The 20,214-nt window shown below is 40.2% G+C and overlaps 2 protein-coding genes across 8 annotated transcripts in view; one reads left to right on the top strand and one right to left on the bottom strand.

Annotated features, from left to right (window-relative positions):
- GSTCD (glutathione S-transferase C-terminal domain containing) overlaps nucleotides 1–3,058 on the bottom strand; it is a 46,192-nt gene extending 43,134 nt beyond the window's left edge. For 2 of the 4 annotated variants that reach the window (XM_058838618.1, XM_058838619.1), the window contains exon 1: nucleotides 640–2,967. In XM_058838618.1, the coding sequence (XP_058694601.1) occupies nucleotides 640–732 (93 nt within the window). In that variant the 5' untranslated portion in view covers nucleotides 733–2,967. The other 2 variants (XM_058838620.1, XM_058838621.1) reach the window with 2 other exon arrangements.
- An 89-nt stretch (nucleotides 3,059–3,147) lies between these two features.
- Nucleotides 3,148–20,197, top strand: INTS12 (integrator complex subunit 12). Of its 4 annotated transcripts, none has more exons than XM_058838261.1 (7): nucleotides 3,148–3,166; nucleotides 9,228–9,391; nucleotides 11,238–11,384; nucleotides 11,913–12,100; nucleotides 15,855–16,014; nucleotides 17,289–17,441; nucleotides 19,244–20,197. In XM_058838261.1, exons 2-7 carry the CDS (start codon nucleotides 9,236–9,238, stop codon nucleotides 19,823–19,825), a joined length of 1,386 nt encoding a protein of 461 aa, XP_058694244.1. In that variant the 5' UTR covers nucleotides 3,148–3,166; nucleotides 9,228–9,235; the 3' UTR covers nucleotides 19,826–20,197. The 4 variants fall into 4 exon arrangements, with proteins under 4 accessions (XP_058694244.1, XP_058694243.1, XP_058694242.1 ...); XM_058838260.1 differs by having other exon boundaries at nucleotides 3,162–3,181; XM_058838259.1 differs by lacking the exon at nucleotides 3,148–3,166 and adding an exon at nucleotides 3,568–3,885.
- Nucleotides 20,198–20,214: the final 17 nt, after the last annotated feature.

Raw genomic sequence — 20,214 nt, 5'->3', positions numbered from 1 at the left:
GAAAGCTACATTTTTCCTACTAAAATATTCCACAGGAGTTTAACATAAGGCACTGATGCAGTGATTTTTCTGCTCCATCACTCAGCAGCATTGCCCATTACCTTACAGACGACGGTGGCATTGGAAAGCCTTAGACACTAGATGGCCCTCCTACAACGAGAGTCACACACCACAGCTCGGGCACAGTGAGCTAAAGAAATTTAAATGTTGCTAAAAAAGGCCAGAATAGGGTTTCATATACATGTATATAAAGCACAAGTTTCACTGGAACAGCATCACTCTTTCTGTCTAGATTAATAGCCTTTGCACAATTACACAAATATGATGTATTCCTTAAAAAAAAAAGGTTTCATTTGATACATCTTGATTATTCAATTTATTTTTTTCCATGTAAACATGTACATCACCCTTGCTACTTTATATTACCTACCACAGGGCCAAATTAACTGCCCAAAAAGAGGGGGTGGAAGAATAAAATCAAGTCCACCTGAGATTAAGAACATACTAATGTCTGTTACAGTGAAACATTTTTAAACCATTAAATAACAAGAACAGTGGCTCTACTATGAGCACTATTGCTTTTCTTTAATGAATACACTGCCACACAAAGAACAGGACAGTACACAATGCAACACCTACTTTGCCACAAGATATTTTATTTGGGTAAATCTTGACAGCATGGAAGTCGAGACAGGCTCTACATCCTAAGTACAGCTCTGTGGTAGAAATCATACAGTGAAGGCACTATCAGAGAGGTAAATCAAAAAGAGTTACTGCTACCATAGTCACATCCATAGCTTCCAGCCTTTAATCTCCAATTCTCAACTACAGTACCTCTTCCAATATTAAAAAGTACTCTTCAACGCATTTAGGTTATTATTTTTGTTTTTCATGGGTACTAAAAGAGCTCACAGTCCATCTTTCGCTGGGCATGCAAACCACTCAGACATACACATTCATCTCATCACTCAATTTTTTCTTCTAGTTGACATTTCTGAACTCAGCTATTTTGGTCACTTTCACACTGTGCAAAACTGCTAAATATTCTGGTTAACTCTGACAAGGTTTCTATTTCCAAAGTATATCATTCTATAGTTTCCATCTGTTAATCACCCGTTCCTACAATTTACTTTTAAAAACTTCTTACAAGTAATTTTAATAAAATGTGCTTCCCTAATGACTGCAACTTGTTACATGGGTCACTAGAATATCAAAGCATTCAGTCTGGATTTATTTGAATTGTTAATTATTGCAAAAATCTCTATGTCCCCGCACCACACCAGTAACATCTCACAGACTTCCCTCTCAAAGAGCCTTGCAAGGTGGAAGTTTCCTGTGTTGCTGTTACACATGTGAAAAATCAAAAGCACAAAGAGAACTTTTAGTTCAATGTCACACTGGAAGTCTGTCCTACGGCACGCCAGAAATTTGGACATTTTTCCTTAAGGGCTTTGTTGTTTGGTTGGTTGTGAGATTTTGGGGTTTTTTAAGGTCAGTCTGTGACAACAAAAACTACAGTCAGGTTAAACTTACTCTCAAATCTCACAGTAGAGAAACCAAAATGATCTGTCCAGGAGTTCTGTCTATAAGTGACTTTACCTCTGTTCCCTCATTGCTTCCTGTGAGAAGAAGGGCCTTCTTAAATCATCACGTCAACTGAGCTGTACACAATTACACTGCTACACCCTACCCCTCTCCCATATTTTACTTCCAAGAATTCCTCCCAACATTTTGCCTCTAAGCATCGACATCATAAAGCCACTTCCTATATTTTTTGTTTCCAATACAAGTGCTTTTCCACACTGTTTTGGCTCTGTAGAGTCTATATTCCTTGCAGATTTATGCAAAGATTTTCAATTCAAAGACATAACAGGCTACTGGGTTTCCCATTCTCACTTAAGTATTTTCACATAACTACTACCTATCCATTAAATGTGTTTATTAATCCCTTGGCAGCTTACTGAGACAAAAGCAGACACAGACATCCACAGTAAAATGAAAATGTGCAACACAGAATTAACCAAACCTAATAAGACATTGCACTATTTGCTCACAGTATTTTTTCCCAGCACATTTTTTCTCTAATAAGACCATAAATTCTGTGGGAAGAGATGAATTTTTATTCTATTGGCCATATTTACAGTAGCCACTGCTTGAAAGAGTGAAAATGAAAAGCGATGATCAATACAGGATTTGCACCATAACTTAAAAGACAACATAACTATTATGTTAGTGTAGCTTTCACCAACTGTACTGGCACATTTTCTCTTCCCTTGCCACATGCACTAAACAACACTTAAATTAGTTTAACTCAGCGGCCCTGTTAGCAATGTAGTAAAGAAAATCGCTGCTTTAAAAACAATTGTTTCCCATAAAAACTAAAGACAAATAAATAAGTACATAAACTAGCCCCTGAAAAAGATCCCATTCATTTGTTGATTACTAAAACGTCACTTTTGTTAAGCAGGCGCGTTAGCATTTGACAAATGTCTAATATAATGTCATTCAAAAACGTGGCAAATACTTAACATAGTGCAAAGTATTATTTGTGCTTTAAGGCACATAACTCGAGAGCCTGGAGTTATATTTTTATCCAAGACGATCCATTTACAGGATGCGTTCAGGGCCAGCCCTGCACGCTCAGGGAGCCCTGAGGGAAGCACAGAAGAGCTTCGGAGCCGAGCTTCAGGTGGGTCTACGAATAAAGTCAAAGGTGTGGACAGTTCTGGAGCCAGACGCGGGCGGGCCGTGAGGGACAGAGCCGGGCCAGACTCAGGACGCAGCACACGCCTGAACCCGGCTACTGCAGAGAGCGGCACCACCGAACCACAACTCCCTCGCAGACCCGCTCCCTAAAGCCTCTGCTCCCAGCTGCTCCCGGCGCCCAGGCAGCGCTGCCAAACGAACCCCAGGACTGTGCCACCACCGCCGCCTTCCCTTTATCCCGCCCTTTCTCCGGCTCCTTTTCCTTACCCCGGCCCGGCCGCTTCCGCCCCGGCTCCGCCCCTTCCTGCACCGCCCCGGCCCGTGCGCGCCGCCCGGAACTGCCGCCCGCGGCCCGCGCTGCGCGGGGGAACTGCGGTGGCGGCGGACCCGCCGGGCGCCTTCTTCCTCCGCCTCCGCCTCCGCCTCCTCCTCCGCCTCCTCCTCCTCCTCCTCGGCTCCGGTGAGACACCAGCGGGTGGTTCTGCGGGGCCTGGAAGGGGGGGCTTGGGAGGAGGAAGAGAGGATCGGGAAGAGGAAATTTGGGGTAGGAAGGGGGAAGGAAGAGGGAGATTGGGAAGAAGCAGAGCGATTGGGAGGATGAAGGAAGAGGGAGCTGAGGGAGGGGAGAGGGGGTTTGGAACAGGAAGAGGGACTTTCGGGGTTGGGAGGGGAAGAGGGGTTTGGGAGGAGGCAAAGGGGGTTTGTGAGGGGAGAGGAAAAGGGAAATTGGGAGAGGGCAGAGGGGTCTGGGGAAGACAAAAATAATTTGAGACGGGGGAGGAAGAGCGGATTTGGGGCGAGAAAAAAGAGGTTGGGAGAGGACAGTAAGGGTAAGTTTGGGTGGGAGAAACAAGGTGCTTGGCAGGAGGGAGGAGGACGGGAGCCCTCAGGCACACTTGGCCGCTCTTTCCCTCGGACCCGGGTGAGCTTTGGGTGTCCGGCGGGGCCCGGAGGGAGCGGTGGCCGCGCTGTCCCTGTGGGATGCGGTGGTGCCAAGGAACAGCCCCGCCTGGACACACGGGCACGACCGCAGCCGCGGCCCTGAGGAAGTCTGTGCGGGGCAGTAATGGCTGTAGGAGGGTGGTGTTTTACTCTCTTGAGCTTTCTAAAGTGTTACTTTTAGTTGGGAGGCCTTCTCTTCGTTCCTAAAAAGAAGTCCCAGGGAGAAGTTTGCGGCAAGTAGATTGCAGAGGGTCACATCGTGGCTTTGGCGTAACTGTTTGAAATTAGTTTTTAACTAAAAGATTACTTCTGTCTTTGGGAAATTACCAGGAGGATGATACCCAGGAATTTGTACACTTACTAAGTTTCAGTGCAGACATTGAATAAGGCAAAGGTGAAAGCAGTAGTGGAGGTGTACTCCATTTACCAGTGGCATAAGCCAATGAGCAGTGACGTGTTGAAACATCTTCAGGTCCATTTTCTGCAGAATATTGAAGCTCAGTGGTACCAGGGCTTAGCAAATCTCAGTTGTGCAGGTACAATTATCACAAAATGTCCTGAGTTGAAAGGGACTCACAAGGATCATTGTGCCACTTATCAGGTAAAGGATTCACAAGGAATAATACGTCACCACTGCTGCGTGGAACAAACATGTTAGTGACAGCAGATGCAGATAAAGGCCAAATAGTTGATGTCTTCTTTGCCACAGATTTGACCTGTAAGGTCTCACAAGACCATTTGCAACAAGGCAGAGCATAAGGAGAGAAGGAACTACAAGTTGTGAAGGAGTATTGAAGCAGGATTGTTTCCCTGATAAGTCCATGGGCCCAGGTATACTACATTAAAGGGTGCCAACAACTGACAGGATCTTCACAAAGCTGCTTTCTGTCATCTTTAAAAGGCCATGAGATCGGGGGAGATACCAAAGACTGGAGAAAGGCAACCCTTATGCTTATCTTCATGAAGAGCAAGAAGTACAAGCAAGAGAGCTACAGACTGGTCAGCCTCATTCCTTCCTCCTGTGTAAGGATCATGGAGGAAGCCATTTGTGGCATAAGAAGGTAGAAACTGGGAAGAGCCAGATCTACCAAGGATAAATCATGTCTGATCATTTGGCTTGCCTTCTGTGATTAAACAGCTAGATCTGAAGATGGAGGGAGTGTTGGATACCGTCTGCTGTGGGCTTAGGGGGATATAATGGAAGCTTTAATTCACCTGAGGACATTATTGGAAAGATAGAGCCAGTCTTTTTACTCACATGCACAATGGGAGAAAGAGACAGCACAAGTTAAAACCTCCAATTCAAAGCAAGGAAATGAGGACTGAGGCATTGGGACAGCTTGCCCAGAAAGATTTTTGCATTCCTGTTTTTGGAGATTTTTAGGATGCAACTGGAAAAGTCTTGAGCAAGCTGGTCTGAATTCAGTGTTGACTTTGCATTGAACAGGAGGTTGTATAGGGTGACCATGTGAGGTCCCTTCCACAGAGAATGATTCTGTTATTCTTAAATAATTCACTCTTTCTGTGGAGAAAACAGCAAATATAGGGCATTGGTGTAATTTTTAAAATATTGGATAAACTGGTAACAGTGATATTGATTGGAATACTAATTTAAAAGTACATTATAAAATATGTTGTAGAATAGAACGTAAAATTAAGGATGCCAGTACTAGTAACTCCATAGCAGGGGATTTTATACGTGTCTTAAAAGATTCTTTGAAGAAGATGACAAGGAAATTAGAACTGATTAATACAATTGTTCTCATTAATACACTTATCCAGACTATTGAAGTGCATGAGTTTTGAAATGTCCCTTGTGGAAAGTAACTGAGAAATTATGCTGTCATAAATCAAATGCTGATTAAGATACTGTAGCAAAAACTGAAAATACAAGTTCATTTTTTCCTGCTGTTAAGATTTTCCTTGATCTACTTTCTTAAGACTCATCAGATCTGAAAGTGACCTGGAAGAGGCATTATTGGTAAATAAGAAAAAATCTGCCTCTGTTATTGTTAGTAGATATAGTCAGGAAAAGGGTAAATTCTGAGGAACAAAAGGATCCAAAGGGACAGGAACAAGTGAATTGATTTTATGGTGGCAAGTGAAAAACCATGCAGTGAGTGTGTTGGAAGGAATTATAAGCTGTTGATTCATATGTCTGTATTTTAAGGTAGCTGCTACAGATTGTGAAGATAACTGGAAAGGATATGTGAATGAAAGGCCTTTTAATTATCAGGGGCAGTAAAAAATGAAAATACTGATGAGTCTATAAGAGGATGGCATAATAGCAGAAGTGTATAATAGCATTGCAGTATAAATAGAAGATGTGTACTTTTTTGGAAAAAACATCTTTAGTAGTACACCTGCCTCAGAAAATAATAGGAATAGGAGCTCAGAAACAGATGGTTGAAAAGATGACCATATCTTGAAATGTAACGGAAGTAGATTCATTTAGCTGCAAGGTGTGATGAATAAGATAATACATAGGCAGGAATGCAAAATAGTAGGTGGCAAATAAATGAAAAAAGGACTCCTACACACTATAAATCTTACAAATCTTAAATTGGAAGACCACATACTCTGTAGAGTGAACAGTTGATTGTATTTGGCAGAAGACAATACTATATTCAAGAAATGAAAGAATCCAAAACTTCTTGGATGTTTTAAGAATAACAGCTCACTGATTGACGTCTATGTTTCCCCGTGGACTTAAACCACTTAGAACAGTCCACCTTAGGAGGTAACACTTGATGTACCAAGTTGAGAAAGGTGCTTTCAGGGTTAGGCAGATGGGTGAATGCTGGGTTGCAAGAGGGTGTGCTTGCTTGGTGCAAAACCTGTTCTGCTCAGTGTTCAAGGGTTTCAACACAGCCCTCTGATCTCACAGCTGCATTATCAATCTAATACAGAAAAGGCAGTGTCACGCTTGCTCTTTTCCAAACAGCATTTGAATTAGTTCCTGTACAAAGACTCCACTTCAATGGAGTCAAGGAGGTCTGTCTTGTAGAATAGCCTATGGCATCATCATTGAAACAATCTGCTGTCCTTGTCTCAAGACTGTCGTGTTGCTGTATGCTGACTTGACTGCCAGAGGAGGAGTTTGTGAATTAATACATGAATGAATGAAATTGGATCTTAGGTTTGTATGTGTCAAACCACTCTTTGATGCTTAAAAGTGGTTTGCTCTGCAAACATCTGGAAAGGTCCACTACCAAAAGCAATAATTTGGCTTTTGGACCAGAACAGATGTTGTTAGTAGCCTGGTTGGCAGCAGTGTTATTATGGTCCCATAAGGAGAGCATAATTATCAATTGGCTTTTTTCAGATGAGGCTATTTTTAGGACAGTTATTGATGTGTTCATCATTCCACTGAATATACTTCCCTCCTCTAACTCACTAATAGATATTCTTTTTATTTGAAAATACGTGCCTAAACTGAGCATACTTGAGCTGCTTACTAAGACCAGTTTCCTCTCTTTGCGTGAGAAATTTCTTGTGGTAAGTTAGTCATAACTGTAGTAGCCTAGGACATTATAATTGTTCTCAAGAACAGAGAAAGAATTGCTGCAATTACATAGCAAATAAAATAATAAATATGGAGAACCCTTTAGAAATTTTGGGTTTAATAGTTCCTTTCAATATATGTCTATAAAAAGCTAGAGCTAGAAACAAATCTGGGAAGTTACCTTCAGAGAGATGAAAATTGAATTATCTTTACATTTGTTCTCTAAATATTAGAGAATGGCTGTGAATGACTGTTGGGGCTGCCTGTTCTTCACATACCTAGGTATATATTCCTAGTAGAATTCCTCTCTCCCTCAGAAGAACTTAAAGGAGTTTTTTTTAATAGGGAGTTCTACAAAATTTCTAAAATTAGTGTTTAGATTCTACAATTTTTAAACAGAGGTTTTAGCAGAGTCCTGGTTTAAGAGTATGGGGTACTGACACTTGGAAGGCATGTTCACAGAACAAAGGAATGTGGAACATAATCTATCCACAGATCTCAAGAGCGGCCTGAACATTTATCAGAGGTAGATACATAAAGAAAAGAGGGCATGTGCTTTCTGTGCTCTGTGAATTCACTTTCTGTAGTCATCAGAGAGAAACTGAATTGCTGGGACAGGGCTTGCTCTGCAGTCTGTGCTTGATCATTGATACAGCTGAGTAGATGGTGTGTAGCACTTCCTGGCAGAAGTTCTGTGGCCACCAGAAAATGATTTGTCAAGTAGCAAAGATTAAGGAAGAGAGAAGAGGCTATTGAAGAGGTTTCTTAACTCTCTGCTGGGTCCATTGATGAAATCCCTATGAAGTTCTGTAGGTTGAACTCCTTGATGATCTCAGTCAAGCGATTCTCTGGTGTCTCGTGAAAGCTCAGCATGAGATAAAGGTTCCTGGGGGCTTGTAGGCAAGCGTTGAGGGAGCAGCCTGCCAGTGCTGGTGTTTTGGCCAGAGACGTAAAAGTTCACTGCCATGAATATCAAAAGGAATTCATCAGACAAAACCTTGGAAGCTTTAGCTGAAATAGCTGTCCATACAGTGCTTTTGAGGAAAGAACTGATGAAAGGCTTTTCAAGAATGTCTTCTAGATTATTGGGTAAAAACCCAAAGCCACAAACATCCTGATGTGTTTAAAATGAGATTTAAAGGGATTATTAAAAATAACACTTCTCATACATTTTTAGAAAAGTTCAGGAAAGTTCCCATGTTATTTCTTAAATTATTAATTGTCATTTACTGATTTAAGTTAGGTCTCTATCTTTGTAGGAACAATTTCTGGTGTAAATGCTATTCCTTAGAGTTTTTTAAGGAAATTAACACAGAATGCTCCAGAGTGCAGGAATGTATTGCTGTGAGGGAAACAATTTTTTAAAGTCTTTGTAACATCTTTCTCAGTTTATCCCATTTCTGTGGACACTGTGGCATCTGGCAGCTCTGGATAGTCATTATCTGACATTACACTTAGACTGTCACATGAGTATGTGGATAACACACAATCTGAATTATAAATTTTTTCACGGCTTCAGCTAAATTTAAAAATGTATTTTTCAGCTATTTTATATATATAAAATAATATACTATCTGTATATCTTGGGCTGTTCTTTTCAGAAGTTTCAAAAGTTAATTTTTCTACAAGTAAGATTTTTCCTGGTTGCTCTTAAATGATCAGTGAGTTCGAAATCACTGTATGTGCAAAACATGTTAAGGAGAAGAGTGGTAATTTCTTTTCTTGAAGTTAATATTTATTTTGCATACTTTTCAATATTTTTATATATTAAATACCAAGAATATGATTTTTTTTTTTTCATTTACACAAGTATGATGAGTTTAATTTCTGAATATCATATATGCCAAAGAGTGAATTTGGCATTTCAGATGTCCAGGTGTATTCTAAGTTCTGCAGCACTGAAGTTCACAGTCATCTTCTAATGATAATTAATTCACATATAATCCTTGCTGTGGTTTAATATAATTTCATTTTAAAAAGAAAAGAAATCTTCTATTTGTCACATGCTGTTTGAATTATGCTGCATGTAAATAAAGTTGTCATTGTTTTTCTTTTCTTTTAACTCCTGTTGAAGATACAACTATGGCTGCTACAGTGAACTTGGAGCTGGATCCCATTTTTCTGAAAGCCCTGGGCTTTTTGCACTCAAAGAGTAAGGACTCTGCTGAAAAGCTGAAAGCACTTCTTGACGAGTCGTTGGCCAGAGGAACTGACTCGAGTTACCGTCCCTCTCAGAAGGTACTGCTGTCAGGGAGCATGGCTCCTTTTTGTGTGCCTTAATAAAGCTCCTGCTATTCCTAGTTCCTCTTTTACAGCTGAAAAGTTAAAAGAGAATCAGAAGTTGACGAAAAAGACAAAGTAATTTTGGGATGTTCATATTCATCATTCCCCTTTCCTTACGGCATAATCCATTAAATTAATAGAAGTTAATGGGAAAAAAAATCTCTTTACCATGTTGATGTACCAAGACTTAAAAGAGGTATTCAGCATTTTATCAGACATGCTGTGGAAGGTGCACCCAAACTTATGTATTTCTGCAGTTACATTTCAGAGCTAAAAGGTCTTTAAAATATAGATTAGCTTTGCCACAGATAAATAAGAAGCAAAATAAGCTATTTACCAATAAAGCTGTATCTCTTTCCATGAAATTCTGTTGATGAAGTCATATGAAAAAAACACCAAATGGTTCAAAGCAGAAATGATTTGCAGGCTGAAACCATTGCTGTCCAATGACAAACATTACTTTTCATCTACTGAAAATCACTGAACACCTGCTAGAGAGAATATTTGACTCTGAGATGAGCGTATGGAAATAGCCAAAAGGGGACATCCTCATGCTGCTGTGTATTGCCATATGGATAATGAGGTCTTGTTCTCCCCTAGGATGCCTGCAAGTCAGGCTGCTGTGTTCTAATGATGGTCTGTATGCTGATACATTTGCAATATTTCATTTCTACATGGTTCCAAATAACTAAAAGGTGCTAGTACTGCTCAGCATACATCATGCTTTACTGTGTGGTCTAAATCCTTTCTATTCATCTTGTTAACTCCCTGAAACCTAACACAGGTCTCAAAGCTCTCAGATGCCCTTGGTGTCAGAGCTCAAAGAAGCAATGTGTGGTTTAAAGAGTAAGCAGGGAGCAGAATAACAGTGCAAAGAGGTTTGGGAAGCCAATTCTAATAACAACTTGGCTGGCAGACACCTGCCCTCAGGTGAAACTGAGGCTCAGGCCAGAGGAAGAAATTTTTTGTTCTCTTCTTTTCAGTCTGTCTCAAATATCAGCAGGACTGCAATGGTCAGAAATGAAAAAAAGTACAAGAATTCCTTTTCTTGCATTTGCAGGCTGCAGGGCTAATTTGTGGTTGATCATGAAATCCAAGAAGAGAGTGAGGGAGCACAGGATTACCACAGTCAAGTCAATGAACTTTGGAGGGCTGAAGCTCAGGCCTTAGGACCTGTCCAAGTATACAGTACAGAATTGCTCCCATCTTACCATCTGGGAGAGGGTATCTTACTCGTGCCTATCATTTGCAGGCTCTCCTGGTTTTCCATTTGCTGACACTAAAGTGTCATTAATGAGAACCATTGATTTCTGTTGGGATATAAATGTATTAATCTGATAGACGAATGTGGACTGAGATTAAGAGGAGGTCAGTATTTCTCTCCATGAAGGAGTGAAGTACTGATGTCTGGTTACATCGGTTGTCAGCTTATGTTTTTAGCTTATACTGAATTTTGTCCTCAGAACTATCTAAAAATTTGTGTTCATTACCTCTTTGAATTTTAAGAGCAGAAATGTCTCCTTTTTAATTAATGTTCCAAAGAGGATCTGTGTTTGGAAAAGGAGCACCTTCTCTTCAGAAAGGTGAGTGGTAGAGGAAGATTTTATTAAATCTCTGCGATTTAAGCACTAATTTGTTGATGTGATATGATGATATTTCAAGAAACATTTTTTTAAAAAGTGTATATGTAGATGATCAGTGTTGTATGGTATATTGTTTGCCTGTCCTGTTATCTTACTAATTGCAAATTAGGTAGGAACTCAGTTGCAGAATTTAGCTTCAATTTTTTTTCTGTTTCCAGGAAGTAGAGCAACCAAAAGTATCTGTCACCAAACCCATTAAGCAAGAGCCTAAAGCTTCATCCAGTTTGCCTTCTGGCAACAACAATGGCAAGCCCACTGCATCAGAAAAGGTGAAAAAAGAAACAGAAAAGAGATCTGCAGATAAAGTAAGTTGTTTTTGTTCTCTAATGAAATAACTTGGTTAATAAACTTTAAGATGTTTTAGACAAAAGCTCCCCTTTTCAACTCATGGTGCAGCCTGTGAGCTGCATTAGCCAGTCATGTTGCCATTTAGGCAGTCTAATAAATGTCTTCTTGAAATTATGCTGTGATTGTTTTCCCTGCCCATTCCCTCCCAACCTGGGGAGGTTGGACTTAAGGGGTGCCTTCCAAACCATTCTGTGTTTTAAAACCTAAGAGATGATCTCATAAGAGATTACTTAAATGTAGCAAGTTGAAATGTGATATTCCCAAAGCTTTCTCAAGGATTTTGAGGTGAAGTATGAAAAGGAGACTTGAGCTGCTAGTTCATAAATATTTTAAAGAAAATATGTAATTAAAGAAAATACATTAGTGCGTATGCTGTGTAAAATACACCTTCTTATACCATCTAATCTAACTGTTCCATTTTAATTCATTTTAATCATCTGCTAGCTTGTTGCATTTTCATATTCTTTGTGTGTTGTGTTTAATAGACAAAAGGGGATCCTGCTGAAGGAGTTGATGCACCAAAGAAGCCCAGAGTAGAGAAACAAGAGGCTCGTTCCTCTCCTATTACAGTTCAGACGAGCAAAGATTTATCCATGCCTGATTTATCTAGCTTTGAGGAAACAAGTGCTGATGACTTTGCCATGGAAATGGGATTAGCCTGTGTTGTTTGCAGGTAAGTCAATGTTGCTTCATTCCAGCTAGGTGTAGTTACCTTTTTTTAAATTGTGTACCGTTGAGTTAATGCTTCTCATAGTTTTTATTCCAGAAATCATTTAATCACTTAGTATCCAAAATTGATAATACATTTAAGGATCCTTCATGAATAAGAATGGTTTCTTGAAAATGGAACCTTTAGAGAGTGAACCAGCTTTTCTTCTGCAGGAAAGCATAAGTGAAAAATAAAACTAGATATGATGCAAAACCCATCATGACAAACACAGTTTTCAATTGTTGGAAAACAAAATACTGATGGCTAGTGATAAGCATTTTTTTAAAATAATTTCTCATCTGAAAGCACTTTTAGGTGGTATTAATATGAGATCTGTATGTGTTGCTCTTCTTTGCCTAATCATTTGACATTAGTTTATACATAGCCATGTTTTATCAGCATATATATCTTGCAATGAAGACAGGTTGTTTTTACGTTCCAGTAAGGGCTCTAAAACTGGACTTCATTAACATGGTACTAGCATTACATTTAGTGTTAACAGATGTATAAAATACTTTTGAATAACCACCCTAGGATCAAATCACTCACATCAGGATTTTGTTTCACAGATCATTTATATCCTTGTTAGGCTTCCACTGCTGCCAAAAGGAACAGTTTGGCTCTTCCAGTTGTGCCTCCTTCCCTGGACTGTTTAGGGGGATATGTTGCCAGTACAGTTTGTGATCAACTGAATCAGCCCCTGGATCAGCTCTCCACATGGGTTCTTCAGTAGGTTTGGATTTCAGTCAGCTCAGTAAGAGTAAATGCTTATGCTGACACATGTGTGGATGCAGGAGTGTAGAGGCAGGACAGAGAAGAGGGACAGGCCTTTTGGCAGCAGTATGTAATGTAGCTCAGCTTGAGTCAGTTGGGAAATGCTGCCTTATAATTCTTTCATCATTTCTGTGGTCATTCCTCTTGTGAAGATACACAAGTGTTGTCAGTGCACGGAGGATAAATTTCTGTACTTACAGCTGATTATGCTGGTGACCAGTTGGGGACTGATGAGATTTCATATTCAGTGTTAGCTCAAATACTTACTTTCTTATCATAGACATTGACAAAGGAAGAAGTATATAAATACATGAATGTTACCTTTTTTTACTGCAAATTCCATTTTTGTTGTCTCTTAAAAGAGGCAAAGCCCCTTTTGTAGCCCCTATCATAGCCCATTCAGTGCTATGTTAAAATGCTACTAAAAATAGTAAGGTATTACTTTATTTGGCAGGAGGGGGTAATGAAGTTTTGTTTTGACAGTCTTGACCTGTTGTGGATGATTAATTCTGTGTCTTCCCTGGCAAAGAGAAACACTTGCAGGCATAATGAGAAGTGCCTGCAAAGTAAAGAAGCTGAAGACAGAAAATTCAGCTCCTCTGCCCACTGTAGCCAAGACTTTGAAAAGCACCGGCCAGATACACGTTTCCATTAGCTGTTCCACAATCCCTGTTTAACCTGGGGGCTGAAGGCTTTGCTTCTACCAGTTTATGGTCACCAACTCCACTGTTCTTGCAAAAGATGTATCTACCCTGGTTAACTAAAATATCTCTGATGCCAGACAGAGGGAGAAGCACTGCCAGGAAGGAGCAACTCATTAGAGAGGGAATGGCAACAGTGACCCCAGCACTCTGGATTGTTTCCATTTTGTATGGAATCTGCTGAAACTGATGTCACGTAGTTGTCTGTCTCCAGCTAACACTGGACTGGATGTTTTTCAGAGGATTTGTGCTTTAAAGTTCTGAATCCAGCTCATGGTCAGACAGTATTCTTCTATTTATTGCTTGCTTTCAAAATGTGCACCCTCTTTGGGTGAGCCAAAATAATAACATCCTGTACATTTTTAAAATTACATCTTTTAATGATTCAATTATTCAAACAGTTGTGAATGACTCTACATGTCAAATTGTAGAGTAGGTGGAGTTCATAGCACAAGAGTTTATACTTACATTGTTTAAGAAGACAAGCTAGCAAGAACCCAGCTCTAGGTTCACAAAAGCAAAAAAGTGCTTTTGGATATTAACTAATCCTTTTTACACGTGTAAAAACTAAAACAGAGGCATGAAATGTTTCTCCAAGATTTTCAAAGTGTCAAATATATTTTCAGTGATTAGGAGTAATTAATGTTGATACCTTGGTGTTTTCCTTCTTGTTCTTTTATATCAAGTTAGTTGTTCTTTTTCACTAGGTTAGGCATAAGGAGTATGCTTAAAAATAACTTCATCCTCTCTAGTACCTGTAGGCCTTGGAAAAACAGGACAACTCACCAGTTATGGAGACTCCTCACTAGCTTCTCAGTTGTACAAAGAGGAAATAATACATGCAGTTTGTAGATGATAGCGAAGCTTTCCTCCCCAAAAAAATATTTTTAAAAGACTGGTTTGGAAATGACAACCTAGTTTTCTATTAATACTTGTTTGGTTGGTTTTTGAAGGTAAAAAATCATTAGGTTTGTTTCATAGGTATCTTATAATTTTAAATAAGTGGTTTAACTTGTTTCCAAGTATGAAGAGTTCATGGGTTTTTAATCAATCGAGCATTGGTTTCTGTAATTTTAAAATAGGGTGAATCTCCTTCCTTGAGACTATTTGTTCTGATCCAGTGTGTTTAGGAATAAAAAAAAAGCAAAACATCTTTTGAGCAATCCTGAATGTAAAGTAATGGACCCTAGAACTTCAGAAAGGTTTCCCCTTCTCTTTTTAGGCAGCCTGTTTAAAACAGAAATCTTTCTTAGAAAATGTTCCAGTACTTATATGGACAATACCTTCAGACTTTGTTTTTCTGTTATATAAAAAAATAAGGGATTACCTTTCCCCATGTATCTACAAATAGAGTTTCCATGGTTACCTGGGTACCTGCTCCTCAGGGATATGAGCAAAAGCAGCTTAGCAATTAAATAGCTTGATTTGTCATCTGAAAGAAGGAATCATTAGGAAAATGGTATTTGGGTAATTCACAGGCAGACTCCCAGCCATGTATATATCACTAATGTGTCATTTATACAGCATGATTACTTTCAGCAAGACCCACGCAAAATGAAGCCCTCATCACCAGCTTGCATGTTTGCTTCAAGGCAGGACTGCACAATTAATCCTTTCTATTCCATCTCTCCGTGATTCTGGTATTATCTCAAATTCCACGTGTCTGTTTATGTGGTCGGGACCAGAGGCATGGCTAATAAAACATCTTCAAAGTAGCATAGAGCTTGGATGATGATGCTTTTAAATCCTGCAGCAGAAAGCACTCCTACATTCTTGTCATTGAGAAATTATTTGTTCTTGAACTGTATTGCTCTGCAGCCGTCAGCAAAGTTACCCAAATGGAGACTAGGCCCTGATATGCTATTATAATGAGGAAGTCGTAATTGGCATACTGTGATGTATCCATAAAATGCCCAGGTGAACCAAAGCAAGCAAGACTTACATTTCTAACCTAAAAATTGAACGAGGAAATCAAGACTGTCATATAAACATGTTTAATGGAATGGAAGTCTTCAAATTTCTTGAAAGAAATTACCTTTAAAAAATACCTATTTTCTAAAATATTAGTTAGGAAGAACTGATGCAGGGAGAAAAGGAATACATTCTATTTGCCACAGGTAGAAGATATATGTGAAAGGAAAAATATTTTTATTTTTTATCTTAAGCCTTGCAAAATTTTCAACAATTGGATAATCCTCTAAGTGCTTTCTCCCATAATCTGTTCTTAACTATTTGCTCTGCAGGCAAATGACAGTTACTTTTGTGAATCAGCTAGTGGAGTGTCAGGAGTGCCATAATCTCTACCACCAGGATTGCCATAAACCTCAGGTGACAGACAAGGAAGTGAATGATCCTCGACTTGTCTGGTATTGTGCCCGCTGTACCAGGCAGATGAAGAGAATGGTAGGAGTCAGTTTTTTGTCTCGTGTGAGCACTATTTGAATACAGCAGGCTATTTCTACTGTGTGAAAATATTTCCTGGGTTAGACAAGTCTTAGGAAGCACACTGGAGAATCATTTTTCTCAGCAGTGCTTCCCTTGCTGCAGCTGTGGTTTTTAATGTGGCATCTCAAAGAGTATTCCGTAATGCACTTCTTAAACAAAGCTTTTTAAAAATCAGAAGGTGAGTGAAGAAGAGTGAAATAGGATTGTTTCCTACTTGGCAAGGAGAAAACAGCTGATACTCAGCTTTTAGTAATAGCCCTGCATTTTAAGTTTTCTTCTCAGCTTTGGATATGAATGGTTCTTTTCTTGTAGGACAAGACTGCAAATTTCAGTCTGACATGTTGAATGTTCTCAGGGTCACAGATAAACTCAGGATAGCACATTCCAGTTAAAAAAAACCCCTGCATTTATTTTGATTTATATGCATGACTGAACAGTATCCTACCAGAATCCTACTCATCTCGTTATGAGAAATAAGCATAAGACAGGACCTTTGGGTGCATACAACATTAGTGACTTCAGTTCTGATGTTTTAAAATCACACGCAGAATAAAGAAAAATACAGCAGAAAATGTGTTTTGAAGCTATTCTGCAATAACGTAGCAAGTGTTATCTGTTGAAATGGCTCCACTAAGAAACAAGGAAAGAAGGCAAAGTAAGATCCTGGCCTAGGATGACATTGACTGAAATACAGGATTATTCTGATGATCATCAAGCCTTGAACTCAGAGGAGTGTTTGCTTGAGGTCAGTTCCTGCACAGTGCACAGAGTAGCCAATTTAGCCATTGAGCAGTTGCCTTCAATATGACCTTTCCTTTTTTTGTTTTGGCATGAATTCTGCCATTTTGTCTGCCACTTCTTAGCAGGCTTTTGCAGCCTACATCCCAGTATTGCTGGACTATGTCCTTGTCTTTTGCAAGTTCACCTGTCTTTGCCTTATTTCTCTAAAGGCCCAGTGCTTTCCTGCTCTCCAAGTGTCAACACTGCCACTCTTTCCATGCTGAAATAGCAAGTTCTGTTCAGGATGCTTTTTGGCTGGACTCTGTCCCCAGTACCATACCCAGGACATCTCCACGTGCCCTATTGCCTCATTTCTCAGGGACCGTTAAAGCTGAAACTGCAAAGGCTAGATTGCAATCTTAAAATGTTCATGCTTTTTGTTAACAGTTAAAACAGTCCATGTTTTGTAGCCTGTAACTAATTCAGGGTGCTTTTTCCTACCACTTACACAGGCTCAGAAGACACAAAAACCACCTCAAAAACCAGCTCCTGCAGTGGTTTCAGTTGCACCAGCTTTGAAGGATCCATTGGTCAAGAAACCAGAAATCAAGTTAAAACCTGAGACCCCACCAGCTTTTCTGGCATTCAAAAGAACAGAAGTCAAGGTAATGTAGTTTAAATTTACCAGAGGAAGAGTTTGTTTCACTGTACAGATAATAGGGTTTTTTACAATTAGACCAATCTTTTCACATAAGAACTATAATTAAAAATCGTTTCCTACACCATGTGGACTAAGTAGTACCACAGCATAGTGGGTTTGCATGAATGCTGAAAGAATGGGGAAAAAAAATCTCACTTCACACGTGGATGCTCCATCCCTGGAAGTGTTCAAGACCAGGCTGGGTGAGGCTCTGAGCGACCTGGTCTCATGGAAGGTGTCCCTGCCTGTGCCAGGGGGGTTGGAATTAGGTGATCTTTACAGTCCTTTCCACAACTTGAACCATTCTATGAGTCTATGAACTGTATAAAATGCATTATTTGCTCTCTTAAGTCAAGTAACTTCTGTTTATTTTGGCATTTGAAAGGCTTTTTCTCATGGCAACAGTGGCCTTGACAGTGCTGAGTTTACACTTGGATTTGATGATCTTGAAGGTCTTTTCTAGCCTAGATGGTTCTGTGATTCCATTGTAGGGAAAGTGTTGCTGACTCTGAGATTTAATTTAGGAGCTTCTTAAATATAATCTGATCAAGTGGGTGGCATCCCTGCCTGTGGTAGGAGGGTTGGAACGAGATGATCTTTAAGGTCCCTTCCTGCCCAAACCATTCTGTGATTTTCTTCTATGATTCTGCGTTGCCCCATGTTTCTGTTTTTCCAAGTTAAAGTATTGTCAAAAGTTGGTCAAAGGTGGTAAACCAGAAGCAGTGTGATAGATAACAGAGTAGTCTAATAAAGCATGACCCTTTCTTAGGAAAACACAGCTTTAACTCAAAATCAAAGGAATTATTCATTTGCTCAAAGTTATGTTTGCCATTGCTCTGCCTGGATGCAAGCCATCATGAACACTAGGATGGGTATTGCTCTAGCATTTATGCTTGTGAATGACTTTCTTCGCCTCAGCAGAGTTATTTATGTGACTAAACAGGTTGTAAGACCTGGGGCCTGATTTCTTCCATCAACTTTACTGTTTAGAAGCTGTCTGGGAATGCTATAAAAGGGGTATTACTTGAATAGAGAGGTATACTTTTTGTTTTGACTCTGCCATTTGGTCTAACTCTTGATTTAAATCAACATATCATCCTCACCTGAAGCCTGGGGATTTTAGGATTTAAGGTGTGGGAACTCAGTCAGTGTGGATAGCAGCACAGTGCTTTGCAGGCAAAGCAGCCCATGTTTGGAGAAAGTTTGTCTTTCACAGTACCTTAATGGGAAGAGACTATGGGGTAGTACTTTTTTTTTTCTTCTATCTGTGGTATAAGCTGCTAAGAACCAGGAAGAAATGAAACAGTTTAGATACTGCTACTTTGACAGTAAGAATGCAATAAATGTAATACTTAATTGCTCAGTGTCTGATTTTTGTCTGAGCATCTGTCAGCTTGTTAAAAAGTGACACCTGGTAACAACAGTAAACAAATAAAATAGAAGGCAAGCCACCACCTTAAATATAATTCACAAATTTGGGCTTCTATTGTTTATGGAGGGATCACAGGGCTGTGTGGTAGTCTGCTAAGTGTACAGAAGAAAGGGGAGAAAAGATACTATGTTCTATGTGCCTGGGAGATCAGAAGTTGGCTGCACCTGGCATCGTTTCCTGTTCTTGTTAGTACTTTTCAACCATGATGACCAGTGATGAAATATTGTCCACTGGGTGTTCCTGGGAAAAGAACTGAAACAGAGGCTCAGTGTGCTCCTGCTGTGATGTGTTACACAAATAGATGCTGCTATAATAAGAATGCTTATTTATTTTAGACCTCAGCGGCAGTTTCGGGGAACTCTGCCAGTACAAGCGTTTCCTCTTCAGCAACGAGTGGCCTTACAGGATGGGCTGCTTTTGCAGCCAAAACCTCCTCTGCCAACCCATCAACTGCCAAACTGGGATCGACAGCACAGAGTGCCAGCGGGAAACCTGCAGCTTCTTCAAATAACCAGAAACCCGTGGGTTTGTCAGGGCTGGCAACTTCAAAAACAGGACTGGGGGCCAAAATAGCTTCTGCCAACAACAGCACAAACCCCGTTCAGCTGAAGCCTCCCCCGCCGCTGACCCTGGGGAAGACGACGCTGAGCCGCTCGGTGAGCAGCGACAACGTGAGCAAGGCCGGGCTGCCCAGCCCCGGCAGCGCCGCCCCCGGCACCAGCAGCCAGGCCAGCGGCGGCAATGGCAGCGGCGGCTCCGCGGGGAACAGCGCGGGTGGCACCGGAAAAGCCGCGGCTGACACCGGCAACCAGCCGGCATCCCTGAAGGGCCCGACCTCACAGGAATCCCAGCTCAACGCCATGAAAAGGCTACAAATGGTCAAGAAGAAAGCTGCTCAGAAGAAGCTCAAGAAGTAGTCTGGCTGCTTGCTGATGTTTGTCAGTTGCGTTCTGTGAGACAGTGCCGTCAGTGTTTTTCTTAAAATCCCCCAGGTGCTGGAGTGAAAGAGGTTAAATCAGGGAAGCCCAAACACTATGCTATACAGAAGGTCAGACTTTAATAATTGTAATATTCCTTCTGCCTTTGCAAGTCTGTGAATTGAACACATTAGAGGAATTCATTATTACGTGCTCCTGGTTTTGTAGCTCAAAGCACTGAAACTTGAAATTGTAAAAATTGGGTATTTTTTAATATTAAAACCCCCACATTTGTGTAGATACTTAATAAATTGAACTTGCTGAAACCATAGTTCTTAAATGTTAATAATAAAAGGATTATTAATCGGGGAAGTCATTGCCACTTTTCT

The sequence above is a fragment of the Poecile atricapillus genome, chromosome 4 (genome assembly GCF_030490865.1).
Source record: "Poecile atricapillus isolate bPoeAtr1 chromosome 4, bPoeAtr1.hap1, whole genome shotgun sequence".
Taxonomy (NCBI): Eukaryota; Metazoa; Chordata; class Aves; order Passeriformes; family Paridae; genus Poecile; species Poecile atricapillus.
Note: the sequence above shows the minus strand (reverse complement) of the source record. Positions and strands in the feature narration are given on the sequence as shown.

Bases quoted from the DNA above. Each gene is read 5' to 3' on its own strand.
- INTS12 (XM_058838261.1), top strand. From the start codon at position 9,236: ATGGCTGCTACAGTGAACTTGGAGCTGGATCCCATTTTTCTGAAAGCC. The intron at 12,101-15,854 runs GTAAGTCAATGT...TTTGCTCTGCAG, and splicing joins TTAGCCTGTGTTGTTTGCAG to GCAAATGACAGTTACTTTTG. The intron at 16,015-17,288 runs GTAGGAGTCAGT...CCACTTACACAG, and splicing joins CCAGGCAGATGAAGAGAATG to GCTCAGAAGACACAAAAACC.